The sequence below is a fragment of the Rhea pennata genome, chromosome 6 (genome assembly GCF_028389875.1).
Source record: "Rhea pennata isolate bPtePen1 chromosome 6, bPtePen1.pri, whole genome shotgun sequence".
Classification (NCBI taxonomy): domain Eukaryota; kingdom Metazoa; phylum Chordata; class Aves; order Rheiformes; family Rheidae; genus Rhea; species Rhea pennata.
The window spans coordinates 20,312,646-20,328,069 of record NC_084668.1 but is presented as its reverse complement, the minus strand read 5'-3'; the positions used below and the strand labels follow the sequence as shown (position 1 = coordinate 20,328,069).

Genomic DNA, 15,424 nt, shown 5'->3' with positions numbered 1-15,424 from the left:
TTTGCGTGCTGCTCCCTAAATCCAGTAGACAAAGTGCTGGTTTGTATTTTTCATGTGAGAAAATTGTGCACTGTAATGTACACAGCATCCAAAATTATTAATATGATATTTTAAAGCGGTGCCTAACTCAGCTCTTTAGCAAATATGGAGGTGATTATCTTCACAACTTTTGCAAATGCTGCTTGGTAATATTTGCAGCACAAATAAATTTAAGTAGTCACAGACATCTTACACTGAGACCTTTGTTTAATAAAGGCACTATGGAGGGTCAAATACAAAAGCAGTTAAAGAGATAAATGAGTGTATCGCTTTGCGTTATTTTGGCTTGTCGATCAATTTGACCCCTGATTCAAGGGGAGGGGAGAGTGTACATTTGTTTAACATACAGCTGTGATGTATCTATGATTCTATGATCTGGGAAGTATTCCTGAGAAATTATATGCATCCACTGTTGGATGTATACATAGGAACTGGTTTGAACAGAGGGGCAACAAAATATTTACTAATGTCTTTAGGAACCAATATAAATATATCCATGCTCTTACTCTGCAAAGACTTGCACATATTCAAACAACTTTAAATCCAGAGCTGAATATCTGGATTGGTTTCAAGTAGTATTAAGCACTGTGTGTTAATAGACTCAGGCTATGATTAAAAAAAATAACTGCACAAAAACCCTAATTACTGCATCCTCAGGTATTGTGCTATTAGTGCATTATAGTTGTTTTATTGTAATTTTAAATCACTTGATATTTTATGTATCGTGTTGAAATAGGAGAAAAAAGAAAGATATTTTGGAGATCCCATCAATTCCAAATCCTTTTCCTGAACTGTGTTGCTCTCCATTTGCATCAGTTTTGTCAGCCAGCCTGTTGCCCAAGGCAACTTCAAGAAAAAAACAGGTAAGATTTATAAACTGATATTTGAAAAATACTAAATTGGTTTTACAAAGGCTTGAAGAAAGCCTCAGTTACCTATTAAAATATTTTTTTAATGACGATATACCTTATATCCACTATTGGGTGTAAAATTTTCTCTGTAGGTATCAGTGATGATGAAAAATGAGGTTTGGAATCTGTGACTGAAGATATGACTGTTCTTTCAGAGAGTCTACATGTGACTGTATAACTTGTTCTGATGAAGTGGAACCACAGGCAGGCAGTACGTTGCATCCTTAGATGAAAAAATAATTTATTGTAAGGAAGATTTTAATGGTTAGCGAGCAGCTGCTTTTATGTGAAGATCTAATTTTGCTAGTACAATTGAAGAAATGGATAAGGAGCAGATGCACATGGCTCAAAATACAAAATACAGGTATTTTGTATGCATGTGTATATACAGATCTGTAGCTGATCCTACTGTGTCTATATAGAATATAAATAATAAAGAATACATTCAACTGTAAGCCAAGGGAAATTCTGAATGGAAAGCCAGACTTAGCAGTATTCTTTTTAGTTTTGTTCATATGCAGTATGTTTGTTGTCCTGAGCAGGGGTAGAGGTTAAAAAGGATGAGTTTCCAATTAATGGAAATCACTGTTCTTAGATATGTTTCACTCCTTAAAAGCTGACCTGTCTCATTTCTCTCTTCTATTTTGAGACTGTAAAGAATTTTGACAAGGAACACACGGGATTAAGGGTACCACCTCCATCACATTCTCTTTTCTGGTGGTCTGCGAGATCTGTTTGAACAGTGATATTGGAGGTGTAAGAACTTAAGAATGCTGCTGTTTATTAATGTTTAGATTTGCATCAAGAAATTGTGTGGAAGCTGAAGTTTCTTGCAGTTGTATTAACTTTTCTGAAGCTGATGAGCTATGGCTGTTCTTGTGCACCTGCTATAATGAATAGATGCTAGAGGCTTTATTAGCATATTTCTGAGTTGGCACATTAGTGAGGAATTTATTTTCCCTCCTGTGGAAAAACAGGTACCTGTTTGGAAAACTCCACTAGTTTAAGCCTTCTACTTTGCTATATTTTGTATACTCTCTAAAAATAGCTACGGTGTCTTTCTGGACTATTACTGCTTTTAGTTCTTTCCTGCAACAGCAAAACTACTTTGAAGTAATTCTGGTCAGTCTGTACCACTAATGCAGTGCAGTAAAGTCATGCTGATTTCATGCTCAGGGAAGATAGAAGCATTGATTATCTATTAGCTTCAGCAGCAGAAAAAACACTGAATTGGTAATACTATCTTTGCAAACATAGGGGCTAGAAGTCACATTTTAAAAATTAGTTTAAATTACTTATTTTGCTTGTTTGAATTGCACTTACTGTTTTAATCTTCATGCTTGCAACTGGGGAACAGATTTTCCAAACATGATTTAACACACAAAGGTCAACTCTTTGCTTTTATGGTCCATTGTGTTTAAAATTACTGACTGACTTAATCACTTAATCAGCTAAATGTAAGCTTCAGTCTCTCCGAAGAAGCTGAAATTCATAGCTTCACTCATGTAATTTCTGTTTCTTTATAAAGGCTCTTGTTCTACCTTCTGTGACAATTTCTGCTCCCAATCTTTCCATTTCTTCTGGTCTTCTGTTAAAGAATGTAGTGCTCTTCAGTAAAAGCAGGATCAGTTGCTTAGGAAAAACTGTTTTACCTACTGAAGTGAACTAAAGTAGTAATAGTATAATGGAGGACCTGATCCAGTTTCCAGAGACCGGAAATAGTGTGAGGGGTCTTTCTGTTATTTTCAGAAGGCATTTTAACAAGATGATGGTTTTTGTCCAGAAGTCTTTTTTCTAGCTAACTGTTTATGGCCACAGCTGGAGACATGGTACTGGGCTAGGCAGGCTTTTTGTCAGATTCTGTATGGCTGTTCTTTTGTCCTTAATCTAAATTTTTTAAGGATTAATGCAAAATGGGCTTAATGGTCTGAGTCAAATTTGTATCTTTTAATATCAGGTTTAAGTCCTCTAATATTTTTGTAAAATTGCTTAGGTTTAAAAAGGAGAATGAGGGAATGTTAAGCAGGTATGCAAAGAAAGGGAGGAACCTGGCTAGGCTGTGAAGGCTCTGCTTGGAAATGAGGTATTTGCACTGTATATTCTTGTTTTGCCTACTTTGTATGAGGTCTGTCTCCACATGCCTAATCTGTATGCAGACCCTTCTTTGAATATACCCCCAAGGTAATGAATATTACTGTTGCAGTTTGATAATTCTTAACTCTTAAGAGAAATAAGCTATACTCAAGCTTTTTTTTATTTTTTTATTTTTTATTTTTTGGTATAGTGTTGACAGCTGCCAGATTTTTTTTCTGCTGCCTTTTTGATGATCTGCGTATGTTTTCAATGACTCTTCTTGTAGAGTGGTTTCTTTTTGACTTAGTTTCTTTTTCTGTTGTGCTTTTAACTTCTAGCATAGTAAAAAAAAAACCACACTTGTTTTTTTCTTGTTTCTACTTGTGCCCAATAGATAATTATTATCAAGATAGGTGTTCCTAAAAGAAACAAAAAAACTTTGTGTCTTGTGTTTTATTTTTATCTGCGGAAGACTTTTCTGCTTTCAAAAAAAAAGAAAAGAAAAGAAATTGTCAGAAATACATACCTTCTATCTGTGACACTACTGCTCATATTCATGGCACTTGTGATGTCTGAAAGATCTTCAATACGTTTCTTTTTTCCGAGCAGACTATTAACAGTATTTTGAACTATTGGTTTTCCAAGCTGAAGCTGAAGCTGGTACTGTCTTCTGATGATCTTTATGATAAACCTCTTGAAACACTGATCATGCTGTTTGAACAGGATCTCCGTTTATGGGACTAACTTACTAGAAATGAGCTTATAAAAATTAATTGGTAGTCCATGGAGCAGAACAGTTGGTTGCTTCTGCGCTTGGGAAGTAGAACATTAGCATCTGAACATTGCTCTGTCTGCCTCATCAACACAGCTGTCAGTTTCCTTTTTCCTTTTTCCTCCTGCAGTTCAGAAAAGTTTTGTGTTACATCCTCACAGATTCATAATCCTGACACGAAACCAGTGATTTGAACAAACTTTTGTGTAAGAGGCAGCCTTGACTATTCTTTTTTAATTTAATAAAAGGAGGTGGAGGGAAATTATGGGGATGAAAATGAGAAGTAATAGTATAGAGTCAGTATAAAGACAAGTTTTGTTTTCCTAGAGGGAGGACTGGGAGCTGGGAGAAGGGAAAGAAGAAGTAAGCATTGAGCATATTGAGAATGTGCAGACTTGTGGCTCAACTGACCTGTTCTCAATGGAGCATTTCATGGAGGTGATTCACTGGAGGTGATGTTACAGTGTCAGACCTGTATTTGGGAAGGTAGAGCCTGGAGAAGTATCACAAAGGGGAGTGGGCTTATGTATTTAATTTTCTCCACTTTGTGGATTGTGTAATCCATCCTGTAAGAAACAATCAAGTTCAATATTTTTTGAAGAAATGTAGGGGGTAATTTTTGTATAAATATGGATATGGTATAAATATGGACTTATGGATGTTCAGATAAACTGGATTATATGCTCCAAGACAAAAGACTTGCATCTGACAAGGCCAAAAAAAGTTCTGCTCATGTACAACATTGCGCAGTCAACCAGCTGCATGATAGGAAATGTTGCCTTTCTCTGATGAATCAATCACTTGCTGTTATTAGATAGTGTGTGTGAATTCATATGTGGAAAATACTGTGTATTGGAGTTTGTGTTCTCAAAGAAAGTGACAAGGGACTGAATATATGAAATGCTTTGTGAATTAATTGTTTTAATTTACAAAAAGAATTTGTCTCTGGTTACTAATGAACAGATTCTAATTTTATGTTCTTTAGTATAGTTTCAATTTTCTTGAGTCAAATGAACTACATATAGGTTATTGTAGTTTTTAAAGTTAGTTTTTAACAGTTTTCATGATAATGAAGCAAAAATCATTTGCAGTGGAGTGACAGTTGTTTCCATGTCCAAGGATAAGCCAAAAAGTGTTTCATTGCAAAAGTAGTTCAAGGTAATTAGTACCTTGTTTCTTTAAATCCAATTAGAGGTACAAAAATAAATCTCAAGTGAATCTCAAGGTGAACAACATTCAACTCTTCAAAATGTTATCTTTGCTTTCTTGTCTTTTATGATGTTCTAAACAAGTAGCTATTTTTATCATTTAAAATCTAATTATACTCTCACAATGTTCTTTCCAGGAAATCAGTTGTATAAGGGAACCTTAAATACATATTTGATTGCAGTGGAACTTCTCTTCGTGCCTTAACAAAGATCTTAATGTAAAGCTCTGGCAAAGAGGAACTGAGAAGAGCTTTATGGCATAGTGCAGACATCTCTGAAAATGTTTATCATTCAAAATTTATGACTAATACTAAGCATTGATTGTTATAATTGGAGATCCATTTATGTTTGTTACAGCTGTAGTTCAATGTCTTCTAGCTTGAACTCATTCTTCATAATAGTACAAATAATCTGATCAGTAAGCATAGATTGCTAAGTATCTGATAATTATGACAGGTACAAATGACAGATTTTTGTCTGAAATATCTGTTTTCTCTTGACTTTTAAAGAACTCAAAACTGAAAGGATTTTTATTTAAATCTAAGATTTCCTGAATTTCCAAACAAGTACTTGCTGGTGTGTTATTCTGGAGTATGTGATTTATAATATAGCCTTGATCATTTAATCCTTTTAGAACTTATTTAGGAGTTTTATTTTCTGTTGTTGTGCTGAGTTAAGCTTTATTATGGACAAAAAAAATGAGTGTTTACTAACATAATTGGTATATACATACGGTATATGGACAAGGCCTAATTTGTGGCTGTGTATCCTCTACATAGCCAATTTTACTTCCATTTTCAACTTTGGAAGGATATGAGCTCTTTCTCGTGTTCCTTTTCTCTAGCCTTAGTGGAGCTGTCAAGTGAATGATAATTGAACACAGATTTGTTCTTACAATAAAAAGTAAGGCATAGCCTCTAATTTGTTTTAGGCAGTGGAGGGAAAAAATCCATCCTCATAGTAAGGGGAGGCAAAGTGGCAAGACCTTTCCATCTCTTTTCCTCAGTCTATTCCACCTACCTTGCTTGTGCACAAACTATATCTGAACACCCGAACTGATCAGTTCTGGAAGGTCATGCCTTAGGCACCCATCATTACTTTTATTTTTGGTTTCATTTTTTTCTACTCAGATCTACTGAGATCTAGAAACTCTTATTTAAATAGCGTGACTCTGGGACCTGTGCTGTTTTTGACTGCCCCAGGGATGAAGTATCTTTCCCAACCAAAAAAAATGCATTAGTTAAATTTACTTTATCATTCCAGTTTGCCTACTTCTTCCCAAATTTCTTTCCAGACTTGAAAGGATTGCACACCTCCTCCTTTATTCTTTCTCAGTTTTTTAAATCCAGCTCCTACACATATATCTTTCTACCGTGTCTTTCCTCTTTAAATTGCACAAAAAAAGACTCAGTTTGAGAGAAAGAAGAATTTTTCTAACAGCTTTTCCAACCAGTTTACAGATAAACAGAAAAAACATCCTGCACAGAACTAACTGGAAGAGCACAAGATTTTTACTTGCAGACTCTAATATGAGTTCAGTTAGACTGCTTTTTGCTGTGGCTCAAGTAGTGGGTTTTTTGCTCTACAAGTACTTTCCATGCTGGGCTCTTCATTCAAGTGGCTTTTCTCTTCTACCAAGGAAAGATTTATTGCTACTATATTAGATTAAAATTAGTTAGAATCCTATTAACACTTGCTGTTTTATTGCATGTATCTATATGCATTGACCAGTCACAATAAAACTAGGACAAAAAGTCACAGATTTACATAGGTGAAAATCACAAGGCAGAGTTCAACAATTTCTGATTTTAGCAATAAAGAATTGCCTGATCATGGGGCCTAGCAGAAGCTGTCTGAAACATCAACCTGAGGAACTGGGGAAACTTCTGAATAATCACCTGTTTGCGTCCTTTTTTTCTGTTGTTATTGTATTTTATTTTATCTTCTCTACATTGGTTCATTCATTAGTGTCCTTCTTACAGAGAAGACAAATTGCTTTCTGTCAGACTTCACATCAGCCCTGAAAGTTATTACAAATTAACCTTGTACTTTGTTACTGTCCAAAAACAAGCCAAGTAAACAATCCAAACATTCTAACTTTACAAAAATAGCATGTCTTTATTTTTCCCTCTAATGAGAAACAAACAAAGTCACTCTAACTTTTCTGGTTACTGAGATGTTTCAATTCATTTATATCAGGCAAGTATCAAACTTAATTTTTTCCTCTTTGTAGCTATATAAAACTGAAAGATTACCAATAGTGTCAAAAACTGGTAGTCTATTTGCCCATGTTTGTCAAATAGGAATAGTTTTGGTCATTCTTTTGGTTTTGATTATTCTTTTGGGCTTCATCAACCTGAGGGTCTGAACTATAATGTCTTATCGTTTGTATTGGGACTGTTTTTTCAGCACTAGAAGCTGCCTTTTCTGTCCCATTTGGGAACTTAATATTTGAAAGAAGGAACTTCTGGTACATTATAGTATATCAAGTTTTTGTGTAGAAAGCCACCTCTGTAAATTTGGAAATCTGTTTGTCTTATAAAGCAGTGCCTTAGTATTGGTCTCTCGAATTCTAAGTTGACTGTTTTTTTCATCCCCAGGTATCTCTGGTATGATGTAGTTAGGAAATAAATACAGCAGTGATAAAAAACAGACTCAGTTTCTTTGAATATGCAAGAGACTTGACAGTTGAATCCAACAGAAAGTGCAGGAAACTCTGCTGTAAAGTTGCCGAGACACTTCCGATATCTTGGTTTTATTGACTTTGGCTTAAAAGCATTAACCTCTAACCACTGGAGCCTGAATCTTCATAATTTTCAGGAGGGAAGGAGATGTGATGAATGCTAATGTTGTTCTTGTTTATAATTGTTCCCAAGAATGGGTGCTTTTGTGTAGAATTAGATTGGAGAACTGAGATGTTTAGATAATTTTGTAGCACCTCCATGACTACTGTAGACAGATCCATGATTAGATAAATGTCTTATTGACAGATCTTTTTCCAGGTTTCTTCTGATAGTATTCTGGTAGTGCTGTCAGTAAATGATACCGTTGGACAAGATGCGAGACTATAGTATTGTAACAACAGCATGCTAATGACATTTCTCTGTATGGAACACTGTCTGAGCGCTATCAAAGCAGATAACGTTCCCATCTGATTTTGAGGGGCACAAAATCTAGATTAGTCACAAGCAGTGTTTGGTAACATTGGTAGTTTTGTATTTTAGTTTGTTTATTGTAGATTATCATTATTATGCATATTGAAAAAAAATACCTGGTTTGTTGTTTAAAGGCATTATTAAAATAGAAGACCCTGCTTCCAGTGCTTTTCTGAAGCAATACTAGTCCCAAAGTATTGAGAGTCTATCTTTAGAAAGATCATTTTTCACAGTCTTCAAAGACTTAAATGACAATGTTTTTAAACTTTAGTTGTAAACTTGCATGTTTGTGTTTACGTGTGTGAGAAATGATTACATTTGTCAACATCTTTTTTTTGTTGCAAGAGCAGTTTTCATTTTCAGTCAGAGAAAAACGAGGCTGTGCTTTCAGTGTTTGTATTTCTTTTTTTTTTGTTTTTATAAAATATTCTTGTGTTTCTATTCTTTTAAACAGTCTGCTTTGTCATCTCATAGACCTGCTGTATTTCATATTCTGTTAATTTTATAACAAACAATTTAATAGTTGCTTAATATTGAATGAGATGAAGGTAGTTGGGAATGAATAGTTAAATTACCTCAAATGTGACCAGTTTGATAAAACTGGCAGCTTAGAAGTTTCATATTGACTAATCACATGATGATTGTCAAGGTTTACAACTTCTGCCTAATTTGAATTAAAAGCTGTGCTAGGAATGGAGAAAGCGCTGGATTTATCTATCTATATATTTATTTTTGCTGTAAATTTTATGATATACCAACTTCCATAAGATGATCAGAAATCTTAGGATTTTACATAATAAAACATTGTTATCCTAGTGTTTGATCTGAGTTTCAGCTCTATTCTTCAGTTAACAGCCAATTTCTATTAAAAGTTTTAGCATCATTCCTAATGTATTGTTGGATTCTTGCATTCTGATATCCTGAAAGTTGTTATTCCTGTTCAAATAAGACCTTGACAACTGCTGAAACTTAGTGGGATGATGAAACAAGCCTAGGAGTATCCCCATTCTACCACTGAATGTAAATGTTGCCACCATAGTTTATATTTTAAGCAAAAAAAAAAACATATTTTCACATAAATATTGGCATTAAATCTGGTTAGTTTCACCAGGTGGGAACTAACTTGATAGTGCATATAAGATCTTAGTCTTAAATATTTGTGAGTATTAACACAATGTTATATTCATTATACAAGTGTATCTTCTTGTCAGCTATTTACAATATATAGTTGAGAATTTGTTCTATCATGGAGTTACCCCAGAGCTACTAACACTTGTGTGTGTGTGTGTGTGTGTGTGTGTGTGTGTGTGTGGTATTAGATTTTATTTCAGCATCTACTGTTTGCATTGGTAATCTTTATGCTGTAGCTGTGCCAGTGTACTTAAGAGAAGTAGGCAGAATTAAAATGGAAGATGGCTATGAGAATGATATAGGATATGAGACTAATTACCTGCCTAGCATAAAAAAAATGACACTTTTGTTTTTAAGTTGCCTCCTTCCATTTGTTCTGTGCTTTACTTGCCATTGCTTTCACGATGGAGTTTCCATTCTGCAAGAAAACGTGTAGAAACTATGAATAAACCTGAGACCTCTCACCCTTCCCATCATACTCCCTAGAGTATCAGGAACAAGGATGCCGAGTTTATGGAAGGACATCAGAATGGTATGATTGACTAATGATTTTGAGCACTTTTTTGTGTGCAGAGGCAAGAACTGATACTATTTCTGACTGGGGGTTTCAGAGCTCACAGATTTCAAATTTTTCTAGCAGCTGAACTTTTCCATTAAGAAGACAGGATATAATGTTAGTAAATGGTAAAAATCTGTAATCTGAAGTGTGGGATGGCAGTTGACTATTAGCTATATTCTTCTTGTTTGTCTTGGGCATGTTTAAAGCTGTTACTTCTGAAGGACTTTTCTCCAAATGCCTTCAATCTGAGATTGAAGATAAAGCAAAATCTTTATGATACTATATTTAAGTATGCCTCTCATGTTAGAGTGTTGATAGGAGTCAGCTCAGACAGGTGGATTAAAAAAAAATGCTAATCAGGCCAGAGAAAATCTTGCAAGAAGGACAGTTGTGGGAGGAGGGATTAAAAGGAAGAAGGAGAAAGGAGACCTCTGCTCTAGTAACAGCATGAACTTTCTTTTCTCCTGTTTCAGTCACAGGGCATTCATTTGCAACTAATCAGCTAATATTTTGGCCCGACAGTGTTCATGATATTTAATACTTGAGTCTGAAGAGAGAAATATATATTGGTTATCTTAGAGGTGTGCCTGTGCTTCTAATTAGTATATGGATGGATTATTCCTGCCTATTTGAGATATGTAAGCATGTGCTGCATATTGGTCTATCTTTTTGCTTTTTAACTTGACGTAACATCCATCAGCAATACAAGATACAGTAGATCGCCTTACGATCAGAATCAGATTTTTCAGCAAGTGCATTCTTAAGCTATATATAGCCCTTTAATGCTAGTTCTGTTATGGTAACTCTTATTACTGATTGCATTAAGACCTTGAGTTTGTGAACAGCTGCAAGCACTTGATAATGACACAGAATGGTATTCAATGTTGAGAAAACAGGCTTGAAGTTTGCAAGAATTTCTCATAATCACTAGTATTTACTGCTGTAGTGAGGGAGAAGCCCATAAAATAGGCTATCTATCTGACGTTGTAAAATTTAGAGTTACACTAAAGAACAGTATTTAGCTTTTTCTATTATCTGTGTTCAGATGTCATTGCAGTGTTAACACTTCCATAATCATTTGAGGGAAGTTGAATTATCTGGTTAAGAGGAGAAGAGAATATTTTTGCCACGCTGATGTAATTGTTATTATTTGGCTTTTCTCTAACATAAACAAGACCCTCTGTGATTAGTGAGCTGTAGTATTATGAGGCAGGAATATTCTCTCCCATTTTGGGAAGTAGACAAGATCTGAAATCCTGACGCACTCCAGCGCCCAGTGTGTACTAGGCACCAGGTCTGTGCAGTACAATAATTACTCATTAAGGCTAAAGGGAAAGTGTCCACATCCTAATTTTCTTACTTTAATTTTGTTCCCATAGCTGTAATTTTGACTGGTAGCACTTAATAATACATCTGACCGTTCTCGTTAAGCTATATTTTTGAAGTAATTTTTATTTGAAATTTTTTAACAGAGTTTTTTTGTATGTGTACGTGACTTGTCCAGGAGGTAGCAGCTATCCAATTTCAGATTGTCTTGGAAAGCCTTTTTACTTCTGCTTTAGATTGTCTTTGTAAAAACAGAATTGTGATAAGATATTCATTTTCTTACTAAAACTTGAATTGCTCAGTTAGGGTAGACCTGGGAGAGAGAACAGTCTTTTAGACTTCTCAAACAGGGAAAACGACAGGCTTTACAGAGTTGAAGATTAATGCCCTGATTTGTGATATTGAAGATGGAGGATTAAATCCTTTCCTTAGTTTGAAATGATCTGGATTGAAACTCCTTGCTTTAAATTGAACAGAGCTAGCTCTCTTTAGTGTTTCAGCAACGAACAATTCTGGAAGAAAAAGGGATATTTCACAGCTGAAAACAAGGATCCATAGTATTCCATAAGCTGTAGTCCTGGATTAGCAACTTTCATAATGGTAAATTACTTTGAGTTTACTGTTTTCATGTAACTTCAGAGCATGGAGCTTTCAAAGGAAGTTTGTGTGTGCTACCTTCTCTGGATGACAGGATACGTTTTCTCCCAAGTATCTACAAAACTATTTATTAACATGATCCTAGGATAATATTCTTCTCATTTATAGAATGACAATGAAGAAATGGATGTCCTTTTCTCCTTTTCTCCTTTTCTTTTCTTTCCTACTTAGAACATGATCACAAGCGAGTTGGAAGGATTTTGGAAAAGTGCTCCTTTTTAGTTACTTAGAAAGTTTTATACTTTGTCCTTTGTACTTCTGAGACAATGACCTTATTAAATAATGTTTAAATATTAATACATTCTTCAAGTAAGTCAAGTACCTAGTAGGAGTTTTGTAACTTTGTCCTTTTTTAGAGCAAACAGATAGATTTATAGGTATGAAAGATAATGACAAATCCTGTAATGTTTCTGTTATACTTCGGCACTAGATGGCAAAAACTGATGTAAGGAATATAAACCTTACAGAAAAACTGATTATACAGTTGCTATGTCAGTTCAAGCCATATAGAAGGCATAAGTTTCTAAAGGAATTGGGACTAGTGAATGATAAACTCTTACTTGGGGTGTTCCTAATCTGGGATGGAGATACCCCAAGTCCTGAATGCCTGAATGAGTTTATAAACAGAAACTATTCAGCTTTTCAGGCCTAAAGGAGGAGAATTTGTAGGTTAACTGCAAAGAAACAACACATAAGACTATTAGTGGGGAGGAGATGAGTAGCTCAAGGCTTCTTCTGGAGAGGTATTGTGGAAAAGCAGTGAAAAAACACTTACAACCCTTGTATATGGGACTTATGCATTGTTACAAAGCTTGTTTGTCTCTCCACTGTCCACTTCCAAAACTCTTTGAAGTAGGCATTGTGTTCACCCAAGTACCCAAATCCTGGCTTGGAAAGTTGTTTGTGTAGACTCCTCTGAATGATATTGAAGAGGATATTTACTGTTGTGACTCTGAGATAAGGGAAAATGCCTTTCTAATTCAATCCAAGCAGAAATGTTTCCTGACTGAACAAACAGCGAGGAAAATAAATTGTTCATGAAGCTTTCTTGCTTGCTTGACTCTCTTCTATCACTGGTTGATTTCTGTGTACTAGTGGCATGAGAGGACCCACTGTTTCTCAAATGAAACTTGCTCCTTCAGAAGAGTGACCTATGAGGACATAAAAATTTAAGCCAGTGATTCAGCCATGGAACCAAGAAACTGCTTTGTTTGTCCTTGTCCACTCACTTTCTTCCTGCAGACTGTGTTTCTCTTTGGTTTGGCTCCATGTGTATTACTGAACACATTTTCCTCTGGTAAATTAAGACTTAACAAAAATTTGTCTTCTAGTACAAGCAGCTTGTAAACTTGCTGTCATGAAGTACAGAATCTGAGAATTTCTATCTGAGAATCTTGTTTTATGTATGCATAAGGGTCAGTTTGACCCAGTCATATCATAGCTATAAATGAGGGGGAAAAGGAAGCTGACACTTGCTTAGTTGTTCAGGAATAGCATTTAAAAAAATGGGTTCATAGTTCATGTGGTACATATTCCTTTGGCAGCAAAAGGATAACAATCCACTGAGAACTAAGAAATGACAAAATTGGAGATGGTTTTTCAGTACAGGATTTGGAATCTAAGGTTATCTTAGTTTGCTCTTAAACTGCTCTGACATGATGTATTCTTTGTAATGCATAGCTCATACATGTAAAGGCTATACATGGAAAAGCTGAAACAATGAAATGCGCTGTTTCCTTTTTGTGCCACATGAGCCTCTTATAATAGAAAAATTTAGTAAGTGGATAATTGTATAGACAGACAGAATAAGACAGATGATCTTCATTCAAACTTCATTGTGAAGTACACATATGTTGCTTTACAGGTAATGTATTCTGTTTTAATGCAACCGTTTCTGCAAAGCAGTTAGTTATTATCAACTCTTTAAAAGGTTGTTGTACTGTATGTTCTGTTGGAGGAATAAGACTTGGAGGAATAAGACCTTGCTGAATTTCTTTGTATCAGGAGTTGTGGGAGTAGAGAAACAAGTGACCTACCAACTTTGATTCTTTTTTTTTTCTTTTATGTGGGGTGATCCTGTTTCAGTTATAAAGAAAATAGTTATTTGACAGACCTGTGCAACTGCACCTATGTGAAAAATACCCTGTATATGTTTCCGTAATCACCTTGATAATAAAACTAATTCTTCTTCTAATAGAGACAGATGTGATTGACAGAAAGTGCAGGCAGTACAACAGATAACTTACGTGACTTTACATTGCTCTTGTGTAATAATCTTCTACTCTAGTTTAATGGAAGAAAAAGTACAAGAACAAAAAAGCAGAACTTTCCAGCCAAGAACGTGAAAGTTCTTTATTAATCTTAATGAATTTAATTTCTCTAGAATTTTTCTTTCTATCTACCGAGACAAAAGCAGAATCTTATTTGTCCTTGTTGCCTATAATGCCAACATTCCTCTTATATCTGGCAGAGCCAGGAATAAAATCAGCTGTTGTGACTCCTTACCCAGTGCCTTAAGTACAACACTGACCTTTCTCTACTAGCAGGATATTTCAATTTTCTACGTTGTTATAAAACCCTTAGTTGGAGCTACTAACTCCTAGTAGGAGCTTTTCAATTCTTGCCTACATAATTTAGTCACACTTTCTTTAGTAGCATGAAGTATGAAAGGTTTATATTTTGAAGTATTAAAAAGTATCTACACAGTGTTCCCAGAACTGTAGCTGGTGAAAAGCTGCATGAACATACTTATTTTACAGAGTTCTCAAGTAAGTGGGCTGGATTTGATTTCCTTCCTGTCCACAACCAACAGAACTGTTTGCAAACCTGCTGTGGATGAACCAAATTTTTACGTATAGAGAGAAAAGCTTTCAAAGACTCTGTTTCTCACATTTATCAATAGAACTCATGTTGACTTTCAGGTGGTGAGACAACACTTCGGGGTTTGCACTTAGAAGTTGAGAGATGTCTTTTTTTTTTTTTTTTTTAATTAGTACTTGTGAAATTTAAGATATTAAAGTATTCCTCAATACCATTTTTAGTATTCCTTGGTGCAGCTGATGGGTACTGTCATTAGTATACATTAAATGATTTTAGTGTTCTGTTTAAAATCAAATCAAATCAAATCTGAATAATGGCTCTTTGTTACAAAATCAGACATAGTACTTAGGTGTTTGCTTACTTTCCAGATAGGTCTGACTTGTAGATCTGCCTGGAGCCCCTAAAATACAGATAGTCTCACTTTGGAAAATAATCCTCTGCTTCACCTTGCAGGACAAGTAGGTCAATATTATTTATAGAACAAAAAGTTGCATGTGTTCTGCAAGAAACAAGGACCTTCAATACCCATGGGAAAGGTAAAATGGCTTGGCTTATTTTTGTTTCCATCCAAATATAGTCACTGATAAACCAAGATTTACAACTGTTCCCCAAATATTTTTTTTAAGAGCCAAGGAAAAAAGATTGTAGAGAGCTTTTTGCTCTGGTGCTGCAGACATGTGTTTGTATAACTTTATTCCTGGGAGTAAAATGCTAAATGCCTATAGAATCAGGCTGTGGTATCACAAGTTGATTTCTGAATATTACAGCAAAAT

General features: G+C 35.0%; 1 protein-coding gene across 1 annotated transcript in view; it reads left to right on the top strand.

Annotated features, from left to right (window-relative positions):
- The window catches only part of GRB14 (growth factor receptor bound protein 14), a gene marked incomplete at its 5' end in the record, with an annotated part of 68,556 nt that overhangs the window by 1,088 nt on the left and 52,044 nt on the right, over nt 1-15,424 (top strand). Inside the window, one exon of the mRNA XM_062578902.1 lies at nt 776-902. Coding sequence (XP_062434886.1) covers nt 776-902 — 127 coding nt within the window. The remainder of the gene's footprint in view (nt 1-775; nt 903-15,424) is intronic.